This window comes from Zonotrichia leucophrys, chromosome 6 (assembly GCF_028769735.1).
Source record: "Zonotrichia leucophrys gambelii isolate GWCS_2022_RI chromosome 6, RI_Zleu_2.0, whole genome shotgun sequence".
NCBI classification, from domain to species: domain Eukaryota; kingdom Metazoa; phylum Chordata; class Aves; order Passeriformes; family Passerellidae; genus Zonotrichia; species Zonotrichia leucophrys.
In genome coordinates, this window is record NC_088176.1 from 24,711,673 (window position 1) to 24,726,820 (window position 15,148).

At 42.1% G+C, this 15,148-nt stretch overlaps 1 protein-coding gene and 1 long non-coding RNA gene across 2 annotated transcripts; both read left to right on the forward strand.

Moving 5' to 3' along the window:
- Positions 1–2,567: 2,567 nt before the first annotated feature.
- Positions 2,568–4,666, forward strand: LOC135449780 (pulmonary surfactant-associated protein A-like). Its single transcript, XM_064717107.1, has 3 exons — positions 2,568–2,771; positions 3,401–3,478; positions 4,183–4,666. The coding sequence occupies exons 1-3, from the start codon at positions 2,615–2,617 to the stop codon at positions 4,557–4,559; spliced, it is 612 nt and encodes a 203-aa protein (XP_064573177.1). The 5' UTR covers positions 2,568–2,614; the 3' UTR covers positions 4,560–4,666.
- Positions 4,667–9,403: 4,737 nt separating this feature from the next.
- LOC135449602 (uncharacterized) lies at positions 9,404–15,107 on the forward strand. The gene is made up of 3 exons (XR_010440782.1): positions 9,404–9,578; positions 10,945–11,032; positions 14,318–15,107. It is a non-coding gene; the product is annotated as an uncharacterized LOC135449602 (long non-coding RNA).
- Positions 15,108–15,148: the final 41 nt, after the last annotated feature.

Below are 15,148 nucleotides of genomic sequence, written 5' to 3' on the forward strand. Positions count from 1 at the left end.
CAGCCATTCAACTCTGCCTGTGCTTCTCAGAGCAGCTAAGAGAGCAGCTTTGACCAACCTCTGTCCTTAGCAGGTTTTGCCTTTGCCTACATACACTGCACAACAAAACCTACTCAGAATATCCATCATTTGCTTCACTGCCACTGAAACTAGGAAACTTCTTACTGATTGACGTGGAAACTGAAGAAAAGTTATTTCAATACTCAAAAATAGTTTGTTCTTTATCAGATCTGTGTCCTTGAATCTTGCTAGACCTCTGTGATATGTGGTTCAAGGAAAGATCAGAGAGTAGTTTACAAACTATGGTAGTTATATAAAATAGTCTATTAGGCAATCATAAACAAGCATATTAGAAATCAAGGTGTATTTAAATATCTAACTTGCACCATCTTATTAATATGCTGATGAAAATCAAGAAGAAATGTTTATAGTTTATCCAATCTACATCAGTTTTCCCTCAGGAGTCTATCACAAGAAACTTTTTGTCCCCCTCCTGGTTTCCCAGGCCCTGAGTCATCATGTGATACCCACAACTGCAGGCCAAACCTCCTCCTCATCTCACACTTGCCCAACTTGTGGTTTCTTCCAGGTGCAGTTAAATGTTCAAGTTGTTCTCACCATGGATGCAAAGGGCCAGGCTCTGCCAGTGACCTTTTCCAGGGCTCATCTAGAACCCAGGTACTGCCTTGTCTCACGTTCTCTGTTTGATTTTGGTGGGGCTTTTTTCCCCAAAAATAAAAAGTAAAAAATCTCTGCCAGAAGAATGTTGAAAGCATTATATCAAACACTCAAAAGCTAAGAAACTTGAAGTTTGACAAGAAGCTTGAAACAAAGGTAACTTGTGCAAATTTAAAACAGCCCTCTTCTGTCCGCGTGCACACAGCTGGGTACTGCCTATTTGTTTTTCACAGGACTAGTGCACTCAAGGGCACTCAATAAACAATGCAGCAGGATTTAATCCAGCATCTGTGGGCACACCACCAAGGACAAAGGCCTTTAGGCACACATCAGAGGCTGAGGTGAGGGTGCACCATGTCTGTGGAGGTGATCTGGCCTAGCCCAGACCCAGTAGCATTGGTTAGAATAATACAGACACTGCTGACATTCCCCTTCCAGTCCCAAATCACCTCACTCCCCTGCTGTCCTGGCTGTTGGCCTTGCTGCAGCACCAGGATGCTGGCCTGGCACCACAAGCATGATGTGGCCACATCTGACTTGGTTGAACTGGAACACAGACTCAAACACCTTTCCTCAAAACCTCCACTGCACAGAGCTGAGAACAGCTGTAAAATACTTGGCAAGGCCATCCCCATTTCAGTGATGCTTCTCATCTTGGGCCTCTGTTCTTACAGGACTGGCATAAAGCAACCTTTTTCCTTCACTGAGAGGTTCTTGCTCCACTGGAGAAAACTGCTCTTTTTGACACACAAACCTCCCCTGGAGCATTCTGTAAGTTATTTCAGCATGTGTCTCTCCAGTTGTCTCCTCTACATGTGCTGCAGATTTGTCATTTGCCTTTGCTGCTACAATTGTGAGATTCTGTTTAGTTATGAGACTTTGGTCATTATCACTGGTACGTCCTCAGTCTGTAACAAAAATGATGGTGGTGTTCCTGGTGCATATTGTATTTCAGGTGAACTTGTAATTGCTTATCTTCTGTGACATTTCCACACCCACTCTGTGGAAACATTAGGTATTTCAAATATGAATTGAGAAATTTGTTCTGTTCTAGGGTTGGTGTTTTAAAACTTGTGAAAGTGTTTCTACAAGTTACAAAAGTACCTTCAAATACTTTCCTCATGTTTTAAGTATGTTTGCCTCTTGAAGAAAACATTCCCTCTATCATTCAAGTTAAATTTCATTCAATTTCCATTTATATGCCAATTCATATCATATGATGTATTCATTGTGCTCTCTGTAGATAAGAAGATGAATCTCAAGTTACATACCCTATAAATTGGACCATTGAATGAGTCTTTCTTAATTCACACTGGAGCTGCTAGGTAAGTTGCATATCTTTAGATAGGTTGCTGTTTCAGCTATGTTGAATCTATTAAACTGGGTCACAAAACTTTCAAATTTCAATGTGTGTATCAACATTTTTATTAACAATTTCACCTCTTTTTATAGACTTCGTCACATGAGGTGAAGAGATGTTAAAAAATGGGTGCTGCAATAGAAGAATAAGTATTAGCAGTTGTTTTGCTCTTAAACCAATTGACAAAGACAGCATGTCCCACTTTGTCTTCAATATTCTCTTGCTAAAGCAGCCATGTGTCTATTGCTCTCCTTTAAAATGAAATTATAACTATTTTATGGGGGAAAATGGCATATAATGGTATCTGATGTACAGGAAAGAGCTTTGAAGGAATGTTTTGTGTGTTTGCACTGTAGACTTTCATAGACTTAGCAATCTGTCTTTTGGGAAAATATCTTAATTGTCTGAAATAAGATAACTTTGCAACTACATGAATGACATTCATGTCGCTGCAGAAAAAGTGTAACATATGTAAGACTTCATGCTCAGAAAAATTCTAAAACATTCTCTTTTTTTTATTCAAATGCAGGACTCTACCCTGGAGACTAAACCAGTCTGGTTTACCTTCAGCTTTAAATGATGCTGTCTCCACAGCTGCACAAAATCTTAGCAGTAGCTTTTTTCCTGCTCCCATTGTGTGTTCAAGGTAAACTTGCAGGATTTCTTCCATCATTCCCTTTCAAGCCTTTGTTTGGAGGTAGGAGCAACAGTGCAGAAGAGCAACAAATACCAGGTATGTGAAGTTATCTCCATTTTTATCTGTTGTGCTCTATTTTTATGCTTTGAAAACTCAGTGCTATCTACCATAATCTGCTGTGTTATCTACTTGAAACAAAATAATCAGGACTTAATATTAATTTCCTTATATGAAGTAAGATGCTTAAATCTCTATTTAATGATGCAGTGGTTCAACTCACAGAGAAAAGTTCAGAATTTTCCATAGACAAGAAATTTGTTGCTGAGTCGTAGGTTGTAGCTGGAAGCAAGTGCATTACCAGCCTGAAGGATTCTATCCAGGATTCAGTCCCCAGACATAGTTAAAGATCAGCTAAACCTACTGCACAAGTGCCAGAGTTTTGCCTGGCCTGACTCAATCCCTTAGAGAGAAAATTATCTCAGTTTGCCAGTTCCAGTTTTCTATAAACATCCATGCTCTGCAGGTGACTTCCAGGAACTTATCCCCTACCCTTACAAAGATTAATGTGTGAAGCTATCACCTGATTAAAACACAGCAGTAAGCTAAAACTTGTCAAGCAAATATTTCAAAAGTTCATATTAATTTCATATGATGAGCTCTGCTTTATTTGAAAGCCACGACTGACACTGTAAAGCCAAGTGCATAATAGCTGGTTTTGTTCACAGATCTCACAGCTCTGGCTGGCAATGAACATGGGGACCCCATCCATCAATTGGAATATCGGATTTCCAGACTGGAAGGAGGTATTCTATCTGCCTTTACTTTCTGCTGCTCCTGGGTTAGTGGGGATAGACCAGGTGGGCAAAAATTGCTTCTTAGGAAGAAGGCAGAGTTTTCTGCAGTTTTATAGCATTGCTTTTTATATCTTCTTCACTGGTATATCAGAGTGAAAACTTTCAAATGGGGGTAGGGGAGTGGGAATTAGATTTTCATAACTGGTGGGAGACACCTGGGTAACAGCTCTGAAATATGAGTGCAAGCAAGGCAGGGATGTGGCATATTAAAATCCCTACCTATGCAGAGCTGCTCCATGCACAACTTGTGCCCTCAACAGACAAAGAGAACACTAAAAACCTACTAAGAGAATCAAGACCAAATCAAATCTAAGATTCCTCTCACTCCAGAACATTGGTATGCTGCAAACTACCTCAGAGTCTTATAGAGAGTCTCAAATAAAATCATATGCTTTTTTAGAAAAAAAAAGGATTTCTCATTTCCCTTCTTCCTCTGATTCTTCTTCCTCTGATTCTCCTGTTTCATCATCTGTGTGTTTCTTCCCTTTTCCCCCTTCTCCATTTTCAAATTTCTTTGATTTCAAGTTCTCCTTTCCTTTACCCTTTCCAGGGTTTAATCTAAAGTTATGGAGCAAAGTAGCAGGAGTTAAAATTGACAGCAAAATGAACACACAAGAATGCACACTTTTAACAGCTTCTCCCTCCTCTTGCAGTCCTTCGCTTGAACAAGATGATAACAGAGTCTGGAGGAAAAATCTTTGCTACCAATGGAAAAAAAGCTGATTTTGATGGTACAGTGGAAAAATGTAAAGAGGCTGGAGGCTCTATTGCCACTCCAAAGAGCCCTGGAGAGAATGATGCTATTCTGTACTTTGTGAAATATTTTAACACCTACGCCTACCTGGGGATAAAACAATCCCTTATTCCAGGAAGATTCCAGCTCCTGAATGGTGCTCAGCTCAGCTATACTAACTGGTATTCAAATGAACCTTCTGGCAAAGGAGAGGAGGAATGTGTGGAGATGTACACTGATGGCACTTGGAATGACAAGAAGTGTAACAAGAATCACCTTATTGTCTGCCAGTTTTAGTGCTTCCCTTGCTGCTCTCTGGAATGTGCTTCCCTATCACTTGTGTCTGCCTTTGTAGCTAGTGAACTTAGATAAAGCAGCATGAAAAAATAAAATGCATTCTTTCCCTGTCTGATTTGTCTTTTAAACAAGTGCCAGCCATAAAGAGGAAACTGTATAATGAAAGCAGGGGCCATTTTGTCTGTTTGATAATCACTGCCCACTGAGTGTGTTAATACTGCTGCCTATGGGTTCCTACTGCTGTCAGCCTGCTGACTTATTACAAGAACAAAAACTACAGTTCTTGGCTGCATATCTAAAGTGACTTGCAGCCACAAGGTCTTCCAGTACTCCTTTACCCATGAACCTTCTACTTGTGCATATTTTGATCCCTTTCTGTAAGTTTCTCTCACCAAAACTCCCCATTCAGACTCTCTGCTCAGCCCACAGTGCTTTGGCCACCCTCACCCCTAAAGAAGGCACAAGCAGTGCAGCTGGGGTGGCACAGAACCACCCTCCTTACATTTCCCATCGGAAAACTTCAGAGTCAGCAGGGCTTTAGCCTTCATGCATCTCAAAGGTAGTGACCAGAAGCCACCTGTTCAGCAATTCCTAATGCCTCTCCTGACTCAAGGAGCACAAGAAGACCAAGGTCCCCTGGCACATGGGATGTGTGTGGAAGAAAACACTTAGGAGACAGCAGGAAAATTACTGGGCCGTTGTGATTTAGGGAAAGTCAGCAGAGCCATGACATGGCCAAATTTTTTAGGCTATATTGTCATGAGATTCAGATACAACTAATTTTGGGGACCACAAAGGTGCTTGTCAGACCCTCACTGGGATTCCCACAGGGCCAGGGTTGGAGGATGCCAAGTGACTGAGCACTCATTGCAGAAGCTGCTCAGTCTCATCCAGCTCACCATCTCACTATCCAGCTTAAACTAAAGGATTAAGAGAAATCTTCCTCAGCTTTCTTGCTTGAGTCTGTTCACCTCCCGAAGGTGAGAATTCCCCAAGTTTAGAATTACAGTTGTGCAGCATACCTGCATGCTCAGAGATGTCTGATTTGGATTTTTCCTTTCTGCAGGGCAGTTGACTTCAACATGAGGCAATGAAAGCTCTTCATCAGCTCCATGGCATGGTGCAAAGGCTGGCTGAGCATCTGGGGGTACCTTTATAAAGCCAAATTCCTGACTATGAGCCACACTCATTCCCACTGTGTTAGTCTCAGCTTGGTCACAGAGACCTGAGCAAGGACACGTCCAGCTCTAGAGCCAGATCAGCTCCTCTCACTCCCCTCTGCATGACAGGGGGACAGAACAGCCAAAATGTGGAAGGTAACAGGGGAGGGAAGGTGTGCTCATAGCTTGTGTGAACCTCTGAGCCAGCAAAGAGGCTGCCTGGGACCTTGTAGCTGTGCAAATCACTGTAATTCCAGAGCAGCAGCTTGCCATGCACAACATTCCTGCGCTGGCTTAAATTCAATTACAGGATTATTTTGGGCACATGGTCTCACCACCTGCTCTGTGACAAGGAATGGGTCTTCCTGGCCTCTTTCAGCCCTCTGCTTGATGTCAGGGCCTGTGAATCATTCTTGCTGTTGTTCTCTGCTAACTAAACTGCTTGTCTTTTAGGGATTAGGAAAATCAATGCAACAAGGTTGGTGTCAAACCAAGACGCCTTTCTGCTTGAGCAGCCTGGTGCCTGCAGGTGGTTCACCTCCACAGGTAGAGTCCAATTATTCACTCCAGCAGTATTTAAATCCTTCATCACCATGCATACACATAGCACCCTGTTTCCAAGAGCTATAAAGTAGTCTCAACACATGCAAAGATAAAATTTTGTGAACAAAGTCCTTTTTATCCATGCATCTGTTTGGCATGTAAGGAGACCTACAAGGTGTTAACAAATGACTTATTTCTGGACAGCACTGCCAAAATAAAAACTACTGAATCCCATATCAGATAGACTCCTCAGTTAACCCAGTGGAAACAGGTACGTAGAGGGGAAATGAGGACTCAGGAGTCTGCATGGCTCTGTTTCATTTCAAACTCTGTTCTTATTCAGCAACACTTACAGCTCACCAGTATCTGCCTGCACCCATCAGCTCACCCGCCCAGCCTGCAGCCTTGCATGACTCCTGTTGTGAAATTAACTCTGCCACGAGCACAAGGAAACAGGATCACAGGCATCACCTCAAGTAGTAATTTTCCACTCATCACTTTCCAGTAAAGTTTAAGAAATGTACAGTGATTAACATCAGCCCGAGAATGAAGCTGGACACACAGCCCACCATCAGCAAACCTTTTAAAGCCGTGGTAAGTTTTTTATTCTATCCTGCTAATCTTCTGGGGGTCACAGAGTTGTCTCAAATTAAAGCTATTTGCAGGTGTGAGTGAAAGAACACACAGCTGCCTTCAGTAGGCACTGGGATTTGGACACACAACCTCAAAGCAAATGTTTGTCACCCTGCCTGAAGCTGCCACCTCCAGCAACCCTGCTGACAGCAGGCAGGTCTGGAAACAGCAGCCTTGGCCTGAAAGACAGACTGGTTCAGCATTTGGGCACCAAATTTACTACCTAAATCTGAATGAGGTGGCTGTACAGCATCCTCTGATTTGTAGATGGACAGGATTTCCCAAGGCTAGCAAGCATTTATTTCAAAAGCTATTTTCTGAATTATTTGTGAATTTTTTTTTTTATTTTAAAAGCTTAATCCATCCTATCCTAACTCTAAATATTAGTCATGCTTTTAAAAACTGCCACTATTGGACTTGTATTTGGACTTGTGGATATTCTGGACCACCCAGCATGCTGACAAGCCAAACTCTGTGATGTTCAATTTGCAGTCAATGGCATGCACTTTCCCACTTCTGACTGCAGGACTACTAGTACCACCACTAGGACTAAGTAAAAACTGTATTAATCTGAAGAGTTAGTAAAAAAACAGGATAAACAGGTTCCTCAGAAAGCAACTTAGCAAGGAATTTGATTTTAGCAAGATGAAATATTAGTGTCACATATTGAGAGACGGGGAAGTCACTTGTCAAGTTCTGCAGGGAAAAGTGTTACTGATTCTGCCTTGTATAGTGGAAAATACTGCAAAATTATTCCACCCATCCCCCTGCCAAGAATTGTTCAGAAAATAGTTTTGAATCTATGAAAATATCCCTTGTGAGAACTATTAACAGCTTTTATTTTCTGTGAAAATACCCTAGTTAATATTTTTCTCTGAAAAACCTATTCCTGGTTGTGTGGCTTTGAGGTCTAAAGGGACATTCTTGCAATCTGAAGCTCTGTACCTCCCTTTGGATGCATCCACTCCAGCACAGATCATTGCACAGATTTCATTGTTGAGTTTTTAAGGCAGGCTGCAACTTGGCCTTCACATCTCCTCTTGTCAAAAGGCAAAAGGCAGATGCAGCAGTGTGTTCAGGCAGCAGGGCCACTTCCCAGGGACTGTGCAGGGCCACCTCCACAACAGCATGGAGAGGAGCCAGAGCTGCCTTAGCAAAGCCTCTGAAGAGGTTCTTACATGCACTTAATATAACAGATACTGCAGCAGTAGTAAGGTATAGATAATAATAACCCTCCCCACATAAACACCTATCTTCTACATGTGTTTGTAGAAGACACTGGAAATTCAATATAGTCCATGTGGTTTTATCTGATATCATTTATAGCAGAATCCAGTGGAATTCCTTACCTAATAAAATACTAAAAATAATAATAAATATTTAATATTTCAGATATATTGTTTTGTATTTTATACAATTTTTTATATTGTTTTGTACTATTAATTGTGGTTTGCCTGAGCATAGCTCTGGTTTTTCAAATATGGAATGTGAAAAACGCCAATCACTTGTTTTTAAAATTTTAAAAGTTTAATAGTAATAAAATGGTTATAAAGATAGTGATACAATTAGAGTAATAATAATTTGGACAATTTGAATTAGGACAATATGAGACAATAAAGACAAAGAGTTACAGACAGTCAGGGTACCTTTTTCTGGGCAGCACGAGCCTGAAAAAGGACCCACGTTAACAGAGGATTAACCCTTAAAAAGTATAACCTATTGCATATTCTTACACCTCATACATGATGCATAAATTCCATTCAAATACAGGATTCTGTCTGGTCATCTTCAGCTTCTTCCTCTGAATCCTAACAGCACCTTTGAGGTGGGAAGAAGTTAATTTCTTCTGATAAGAGGGCAATAAATTATTTTTCTCTGAAATATTTAGGTGTCCTGTGGCTGCTATCTCGCTGGGCATCCTTTCTTTTAAAAAAGTACCCTACATACCATAGTTTCTATTTTAACTTTTTTTAATAACCCAATAAGTATATTTAACACACTACTTAAAAAATTAACACAGCATTACTTTCTAACACAACATAAAATATTCATTTTAATATTTGCAAAAAAAGCCGATCATAAAATACGCATTTTTCACACTGAAGTAAAGCTAAGCTGGTAAGTAGCAAGTAGGCTGTTGAATATATATATATATATATATAGGTGGAAGAGAGTTGGGTGTGTGAATGCCAGCGAACTGAGGGGCATCAGCATTCATACCCTGAAGGCTGCACATGTTGCTCACAATAATCAGTCGGAATGAGTTACTTGATCCTATTACTCACTCGTGAGTAAATAAGATGATTTACAAGGAAAGCCCAAGTGGTTTTCTGGTGAAAAACGGGTTCTCATTTTTCACTGAGTGGCTGTGTCCTACAGCAGGTTGTGCAGGGTGAGGAGCCGGCTCTTGCTCTGCTGTTCTGAGCAAACTGCGGGCGAGGCAGAGCGGCTGCCTCGGGCAGGTTTGTGCCGCTTTAAGAGCACAGGGGGAGGCGGTGGAGGCACAAACACGGCCCTGAGCTCCTGCAGGCTGCCCTGGGGCCGGCACAGCCCGGCAGTCTGTCTGTCCTGCCCTGCCCTGCCCTGTCTGTCCTGTCCAGCTGAGCAGCGCCGGCAGCGCAGGATGCGCGCCCGGACGGAGCCCCCGCAGCACCGGGGCAGCGCAGTGAGGGGCACTGGGCAGGTAAGGGTAACCAGGACACAGTCAGGGCACTGAGCAGGTAAGGGTGCCCAGGACACTGAGCAGGTAAGGGTGCCCAGGACACAGCCAGGGCACTGAGCAGGTAAGGGTAACCAGGACACTGAGCAGGTAAGGGTAACCAGGACACAGCCCGGGGGCACTGAACAGGTAAGGGTGCCCAGGACACAGCCAGGGGCACTGAGCAGGTGAGGGTGCCCAGGACACAGCCAGGGGCCTGCTGCCAGCTGGGAAAGACAAAAAAATCCTGCTAATTCAGCTGCTTTGATGCCTTTCTATAGAAAGGGGGCATACTTTACAGTATATAAGTAAGGGGGATAACTAAATTATTTAGAAAGGGTGATAACTAAATTATTTCTAATTCCAGTAAATGGTTGTCGGCAGGGAAGAGTAGAAGAATGTAGTCACATATATATATATTCCTATTCACATAATTAATTTTAAGTGCAAAATAGTTTGCTAAATGGTTAGAATTGTGTCTGTGAGTGGACTGCATAAGGCAATCCCTTATTCTACTTTTACAGTAAGCACAACTCCAGTTTGTATAAGTTTATTCAAAAGTGTTTAAAATCTAAATATTTCAGGAGAGGAAATGTCTGTGACTCAGATGTAGCTATGTCCTCACTGCTATACATTCAAGAATCAGAAACTTAACAGATATATGCCACAATGTGTTATCTATGAAAGCACAAAATCATCTTTTTAGACAAAATACAAAAATCTGAATTTATATGTCCAGAAAAATGTGATTTAAATAACAACCGAGAAACTCCTCTTGCATTTTAACTTTCATTGTAGCCTCCTGATTACAATTACTTTTGGAATTGAGGTGAAACTAAGGCCTTGATCAGCTTAATCACAACAGTTTGCTATGCTAGTTTTGTCTATTAAATAGTCTGTCTTCATCATAATTTTTGTTTTAAAGATCTTCCTCAGTGTTTCATACATTTAATTTCTGCACTCAATTTTCACATTAAGAGATTTTAAACTTGATTTGGATCCTGCAGTGCCTTTACTCACTGAAAGATAAATACATACAGATTTGACTTTAAAATAATCAGACTAATCTGCTTCATGCCTTATAAAGGCTGAAATATTTTAAATAATGAATACTGAAATATTTTCATTAATACTTTAGTTATTTGTAGAGGGGGATATTTATAACAAACTTATTCAGTGAAATTTCTGTTAATATTTTAATGATTCTGAGCGTTTTTGTACACTCTTTGTTTAAAAGGTTTGGACCTCTGCCAAAGCAGCATTATTAGATCTTTCTAAGGTTTTACATAATTGTAATGCAGCCTTTTCTCTAAGGTACCGAACTCATTAATTTGATTTCTGGTTCTTACAGGAGTTCTAAGTGACAATTTTGACTTGCAGTGGAGTTATCTCTCGATCATCACCTTCTTTTCGAGTCCATCCCTGTGTCAGACACCCAGGTCTGAGAATTTTTCCTGTTCCTACAGTTTGGTGCCTCTGTTTGCAGCCCAGAGCCAGGGAGGTGGCAGAGGAATGTATTCACCCTCCTGCAGCTGCCCAGGGCTCCAGGGCACAGCTCAGTGACCTCCTCAGAAAGCCAGCCTGGTGATTATCCTGGAGTGCTAACAGGAAGCTGGCAGCTCACCCAGGGCACCCAGGAGCACTTGTTCTCCCCACTTGAAGGGCAAATATTTATATCACTGACTGAGTGGCAAATGAAGCAGAACAAGCTCATTGTTGTTGTTGGTTTACCCCTTTCAGCTTGTTCTGCCTTTGGAATAAGTGTGTGCCTGGGAGGAGAGTGGTCACAGCCCTGCAGGATGGGCAGTGTTTCACAGCTCTGGTTGTGCTAGAGCCACTGGAAGCCCTTCTTTGTGTGTGACTGAGCAGCTCTCAGGTGTAGGTAATAAACCCCTCCCCACATAATCTTCTACACCTACTTGTAGAAGACACTGGAAATTCAATATAGCCCATGTGATTTTATGTGATATCATTTATAGCAGAATCTAGTGGAATTCCTTACCTAACAGAATACTAAAAATTGTATAAAGATATCACTAATAATCAATCTTTAATATTTCAGATGTATTGTTTTGTATTTTATACAAATTTTATATTGTTTTGTACTATTAATTGCGGTTTTTTATCCAATTCGACTGTATTCATCTCCACCAAAGTAAGAACTTGTCACTTGATTTCACAGAGACAAATCTTTGACTGACATTAAGTGCTCTAGCTACCAATCAGAATAGCTTCCTAGAAACAAAAGAAAATATGAATATTCACTGATATAAAACAGACCTTGCCGACTTCAATCCCTTCTGCCATTTGGTGACTGCATTTACAAATTTACTGGACTCCCAAAGTTTTAAAACTTGTTTTTCTGTTCCCAGAGTTTAGCCAGCAGTACCAGATCTGCGACTTTCCAGGCACAGAGTAAAAATTATTATATGATAGCCAATAATTCTGTAGTTTGGAGGCAAATAAATGGTATAAATACTTCCTAATTCAGATACCAGTTCATCTTTTAGCCCTGTGCAATACATTTTCAAAGAAATCTCAAGTGAGAGCAGGTTACAGACAGGGAGGCCACCACCTCCCACAAGCCTCTTGCTCAAGGGAACTTCTCAAATTACCATAACTGAAGTTACTGTAAAATTCACAGGGCTGGCTTGAACCTTCACACCATTTCTGTAGACTGCAAGTAAGCCTTTTTTTTTTTTTTTCTTACAGTATTTCTGCCTCTGCATTTGTCTTCATTGGACATTGAGGAAGTGCAGTTCCCCCCTCCCAGATGCAATAGTGGGATAAATATATCTGGGGGTTTGTAAGGTTTTCCCTATCTTACTTCTCCAAAATCAAGATGTCCATTTGTGTAATTTGGCCGGGTAGGGGGAAACAAGATTAGAGAGAAAAAGGAGGAAAAAAGACCACAAAGCAACTCAGAAATTCAGATATTTAAAGGAGTTAACTAACAAGGACATTGAAATTAGCAGACAGGGGCCTAATACAGCTTTCAAGTGTGTTGGGTTCTGGCAGAGGACTTGCAGCCCTTATGGCTTTCAGGTGTGTGGTTCCTCTTTCAGGAATTACACTGAACACTGCATTCCTTAAGACACCTTTACTAACACTCCACAACCTGTGACATTCCCTGGGCAGCAGCTAAAGGCAGCACTGAAGCAGCACAAGGAAACTCCGTGAGCAAAAAAAAATCCCTCACCAGGTTAAAAACAGCCTCAAACCTATCTTCACCCAGCAGCCAGTGCGAAGAGAGGAATAACACCAAAAGTTGCCACAGGAAAAGTGAGAATATCACACAGGCTGATGGGCTCTGCGGCACAGCCCCCAGCAGCAGAGGCAGAGGCCAGAGCAGATGAACACACACAAAATCAAGGAGCTGCTCTGTAGAAAACAGACCCATAGCACAGCCCACTGCTGCAGGGAATGGGCCTGTGGGCAGCATTCCAGCTCCAGCCACCCTCCTGCCATGGCTGTGTGACTTCACTGGGGAGAAGGGAGAGAGTCCTCCATGCCCTGAGTTGGGCAGCTCCAGGCCCTGAACCAGGGCAGCTCCAGGCCTTGAGCCGGACAGCTCCAGCTGCCTCCTCTGAACTTTTTCTGTGCTTGTAAAGATTTGAGGTTAATCCAACTAGAATATGACAGAGCAGCCAAGGATCTGCTGATGGATAGCTGGGTTTCATTAAGGATATCATGGGCTCAATCCACCAAGATTTGTTACTAGACATACACTGGTAACATAAACTCTCCTTACAAGCCACAGAAAAAAAATTGAGCTGATCGTAATTTTAACATTGTCATGTACACAATTGCTGGAAATTATTCAAATTTTCCACTCTCCTTAGACATAAATACTCTATCAACCCAGTTTCCATCTTCACTATTACATAAAGGTCAGGATTTAGTAACAAAACCCCAGTAAAGCATGTGCTTGGACAAACCTGAGGCCTCCTCTGCTGAGTTGCAGTCCCAATTTCCACAGTACTGCAGCCCCTCAGGAAACCTCCTCATGACTGGCACAAGGGACTCGAAGAAAAAAACCTCTTCAGGCCCTGGCACCTCATTTACACACCCACTGTACAGCTGTCAGGTGTGTGGGTCCAGGAACAGGACTGGTCACCCTGAGGACTTCCAGGTGTGTGGGTCCTGTGGCAGAAATGGCATTGAACACTGCATTCCCTAGGACACACCTATTAGCACTTAACAGAATCAACACACTAACTCCTTCCTAAGCACCCTGATCTTTCTAAAGCCTTGGAAAAAGATAAAATATGCATTCTGATGGCAGTTCAATTTCCAGTTCTCCTTTCCATCATATTCTTTTATTTTCAGTTTTAGTTTTGCTACATATCACTATAACAATCATTTTGTGTAATGATGCTCTAAGTGGGAGAGGACGACCTTAAAAATTGAAATTGTAAAGAGAAAGGCTTAGCCAAGGGTTAGGAACAGTGCTTTAGGGTGGACAGGGTGTCCACACCAGCACCAACAACTGCAGCTGAGCCAAGGGGGAAAGGCAGGCTGATGCCTATGGAGGCACAGAGAGAGAGAGAGAAAGAGCAGGAGCTCTTCTGGGGTCTGCAGCTCAGGAAATGGGATTATTTTTTAGGCTGAGAAAGGAATAAGCCAAAGAGGCTGACACCCCTATGCTGGCTTTAATAAACACATCTATTCAGACATAACTCCTATTTGCAAGTAAATAATGCAACATATTTTTTGCTTTACAGCTTCAGATTCCTGACATGGAGGAAATCATGGTGGAAACAGTCCTGGCCCCATGGGAGATCCTGCTAGTCATTTTTGCTGCAGTGCTGGTGATGAGTGTGCTGATGCTGCTGCCCCCAGCTGCGGTGGTGATCTGGAGGATGAGACATGTGCCACAGATCTCGCTGCAGGGCTCCGTGTGAGCCAGCCCTGCTCCAGCACTGCCCTGGCAGCATGGCTCACACTGACAACACCTCTCAGGTCACTCTCGCTACCTGTGAGCCACCCCAGAGCACTGCCTCTGCCAGTCTGCTGCTGCTGAGTTCCTGTGAGAAGAGTTTATTGTGTGATTTTGGGGCCATGAGCTGCAGTTCTCCACACTTTGCCTTCCATGTTCTGGCTGGGTTGTAATTACTGCTCTTGGCTCAGCTCCTGAACTGAGTTCTTCTCTTGTGTTACAATGGACTGAAAGAGAAGTAAGGATAATGCAGCACTGTATTCCCTTAATTAATATCAGGAATAATTAATATCCCTCTCTATAGTAACACTGTAAATATTACCAAAGCCTTTAGCTGACTGACACTTGTGCAGGTGGATTTATCCAATGCATATAAGATACTCTGGGGAGGCAGTGGTTTAGTCTGGTTGTATTGCAAAACCTAAAAAAAAATAAAATTTTAGAGAATGTTTCAAGAAGTAAGCCTCTCCTGCTTCTCTTGTTTGATCTGGAAACTTAATGGTTTAAAATGGTATTAAGTTCTTTCATTCTATATGAATTTTCCTCTTTCCTCAACCCCCTAGTGCCAGAACAAACCCCATCCTGGGGCTAGAGCAGGAATGGTCCTATGCTCAGA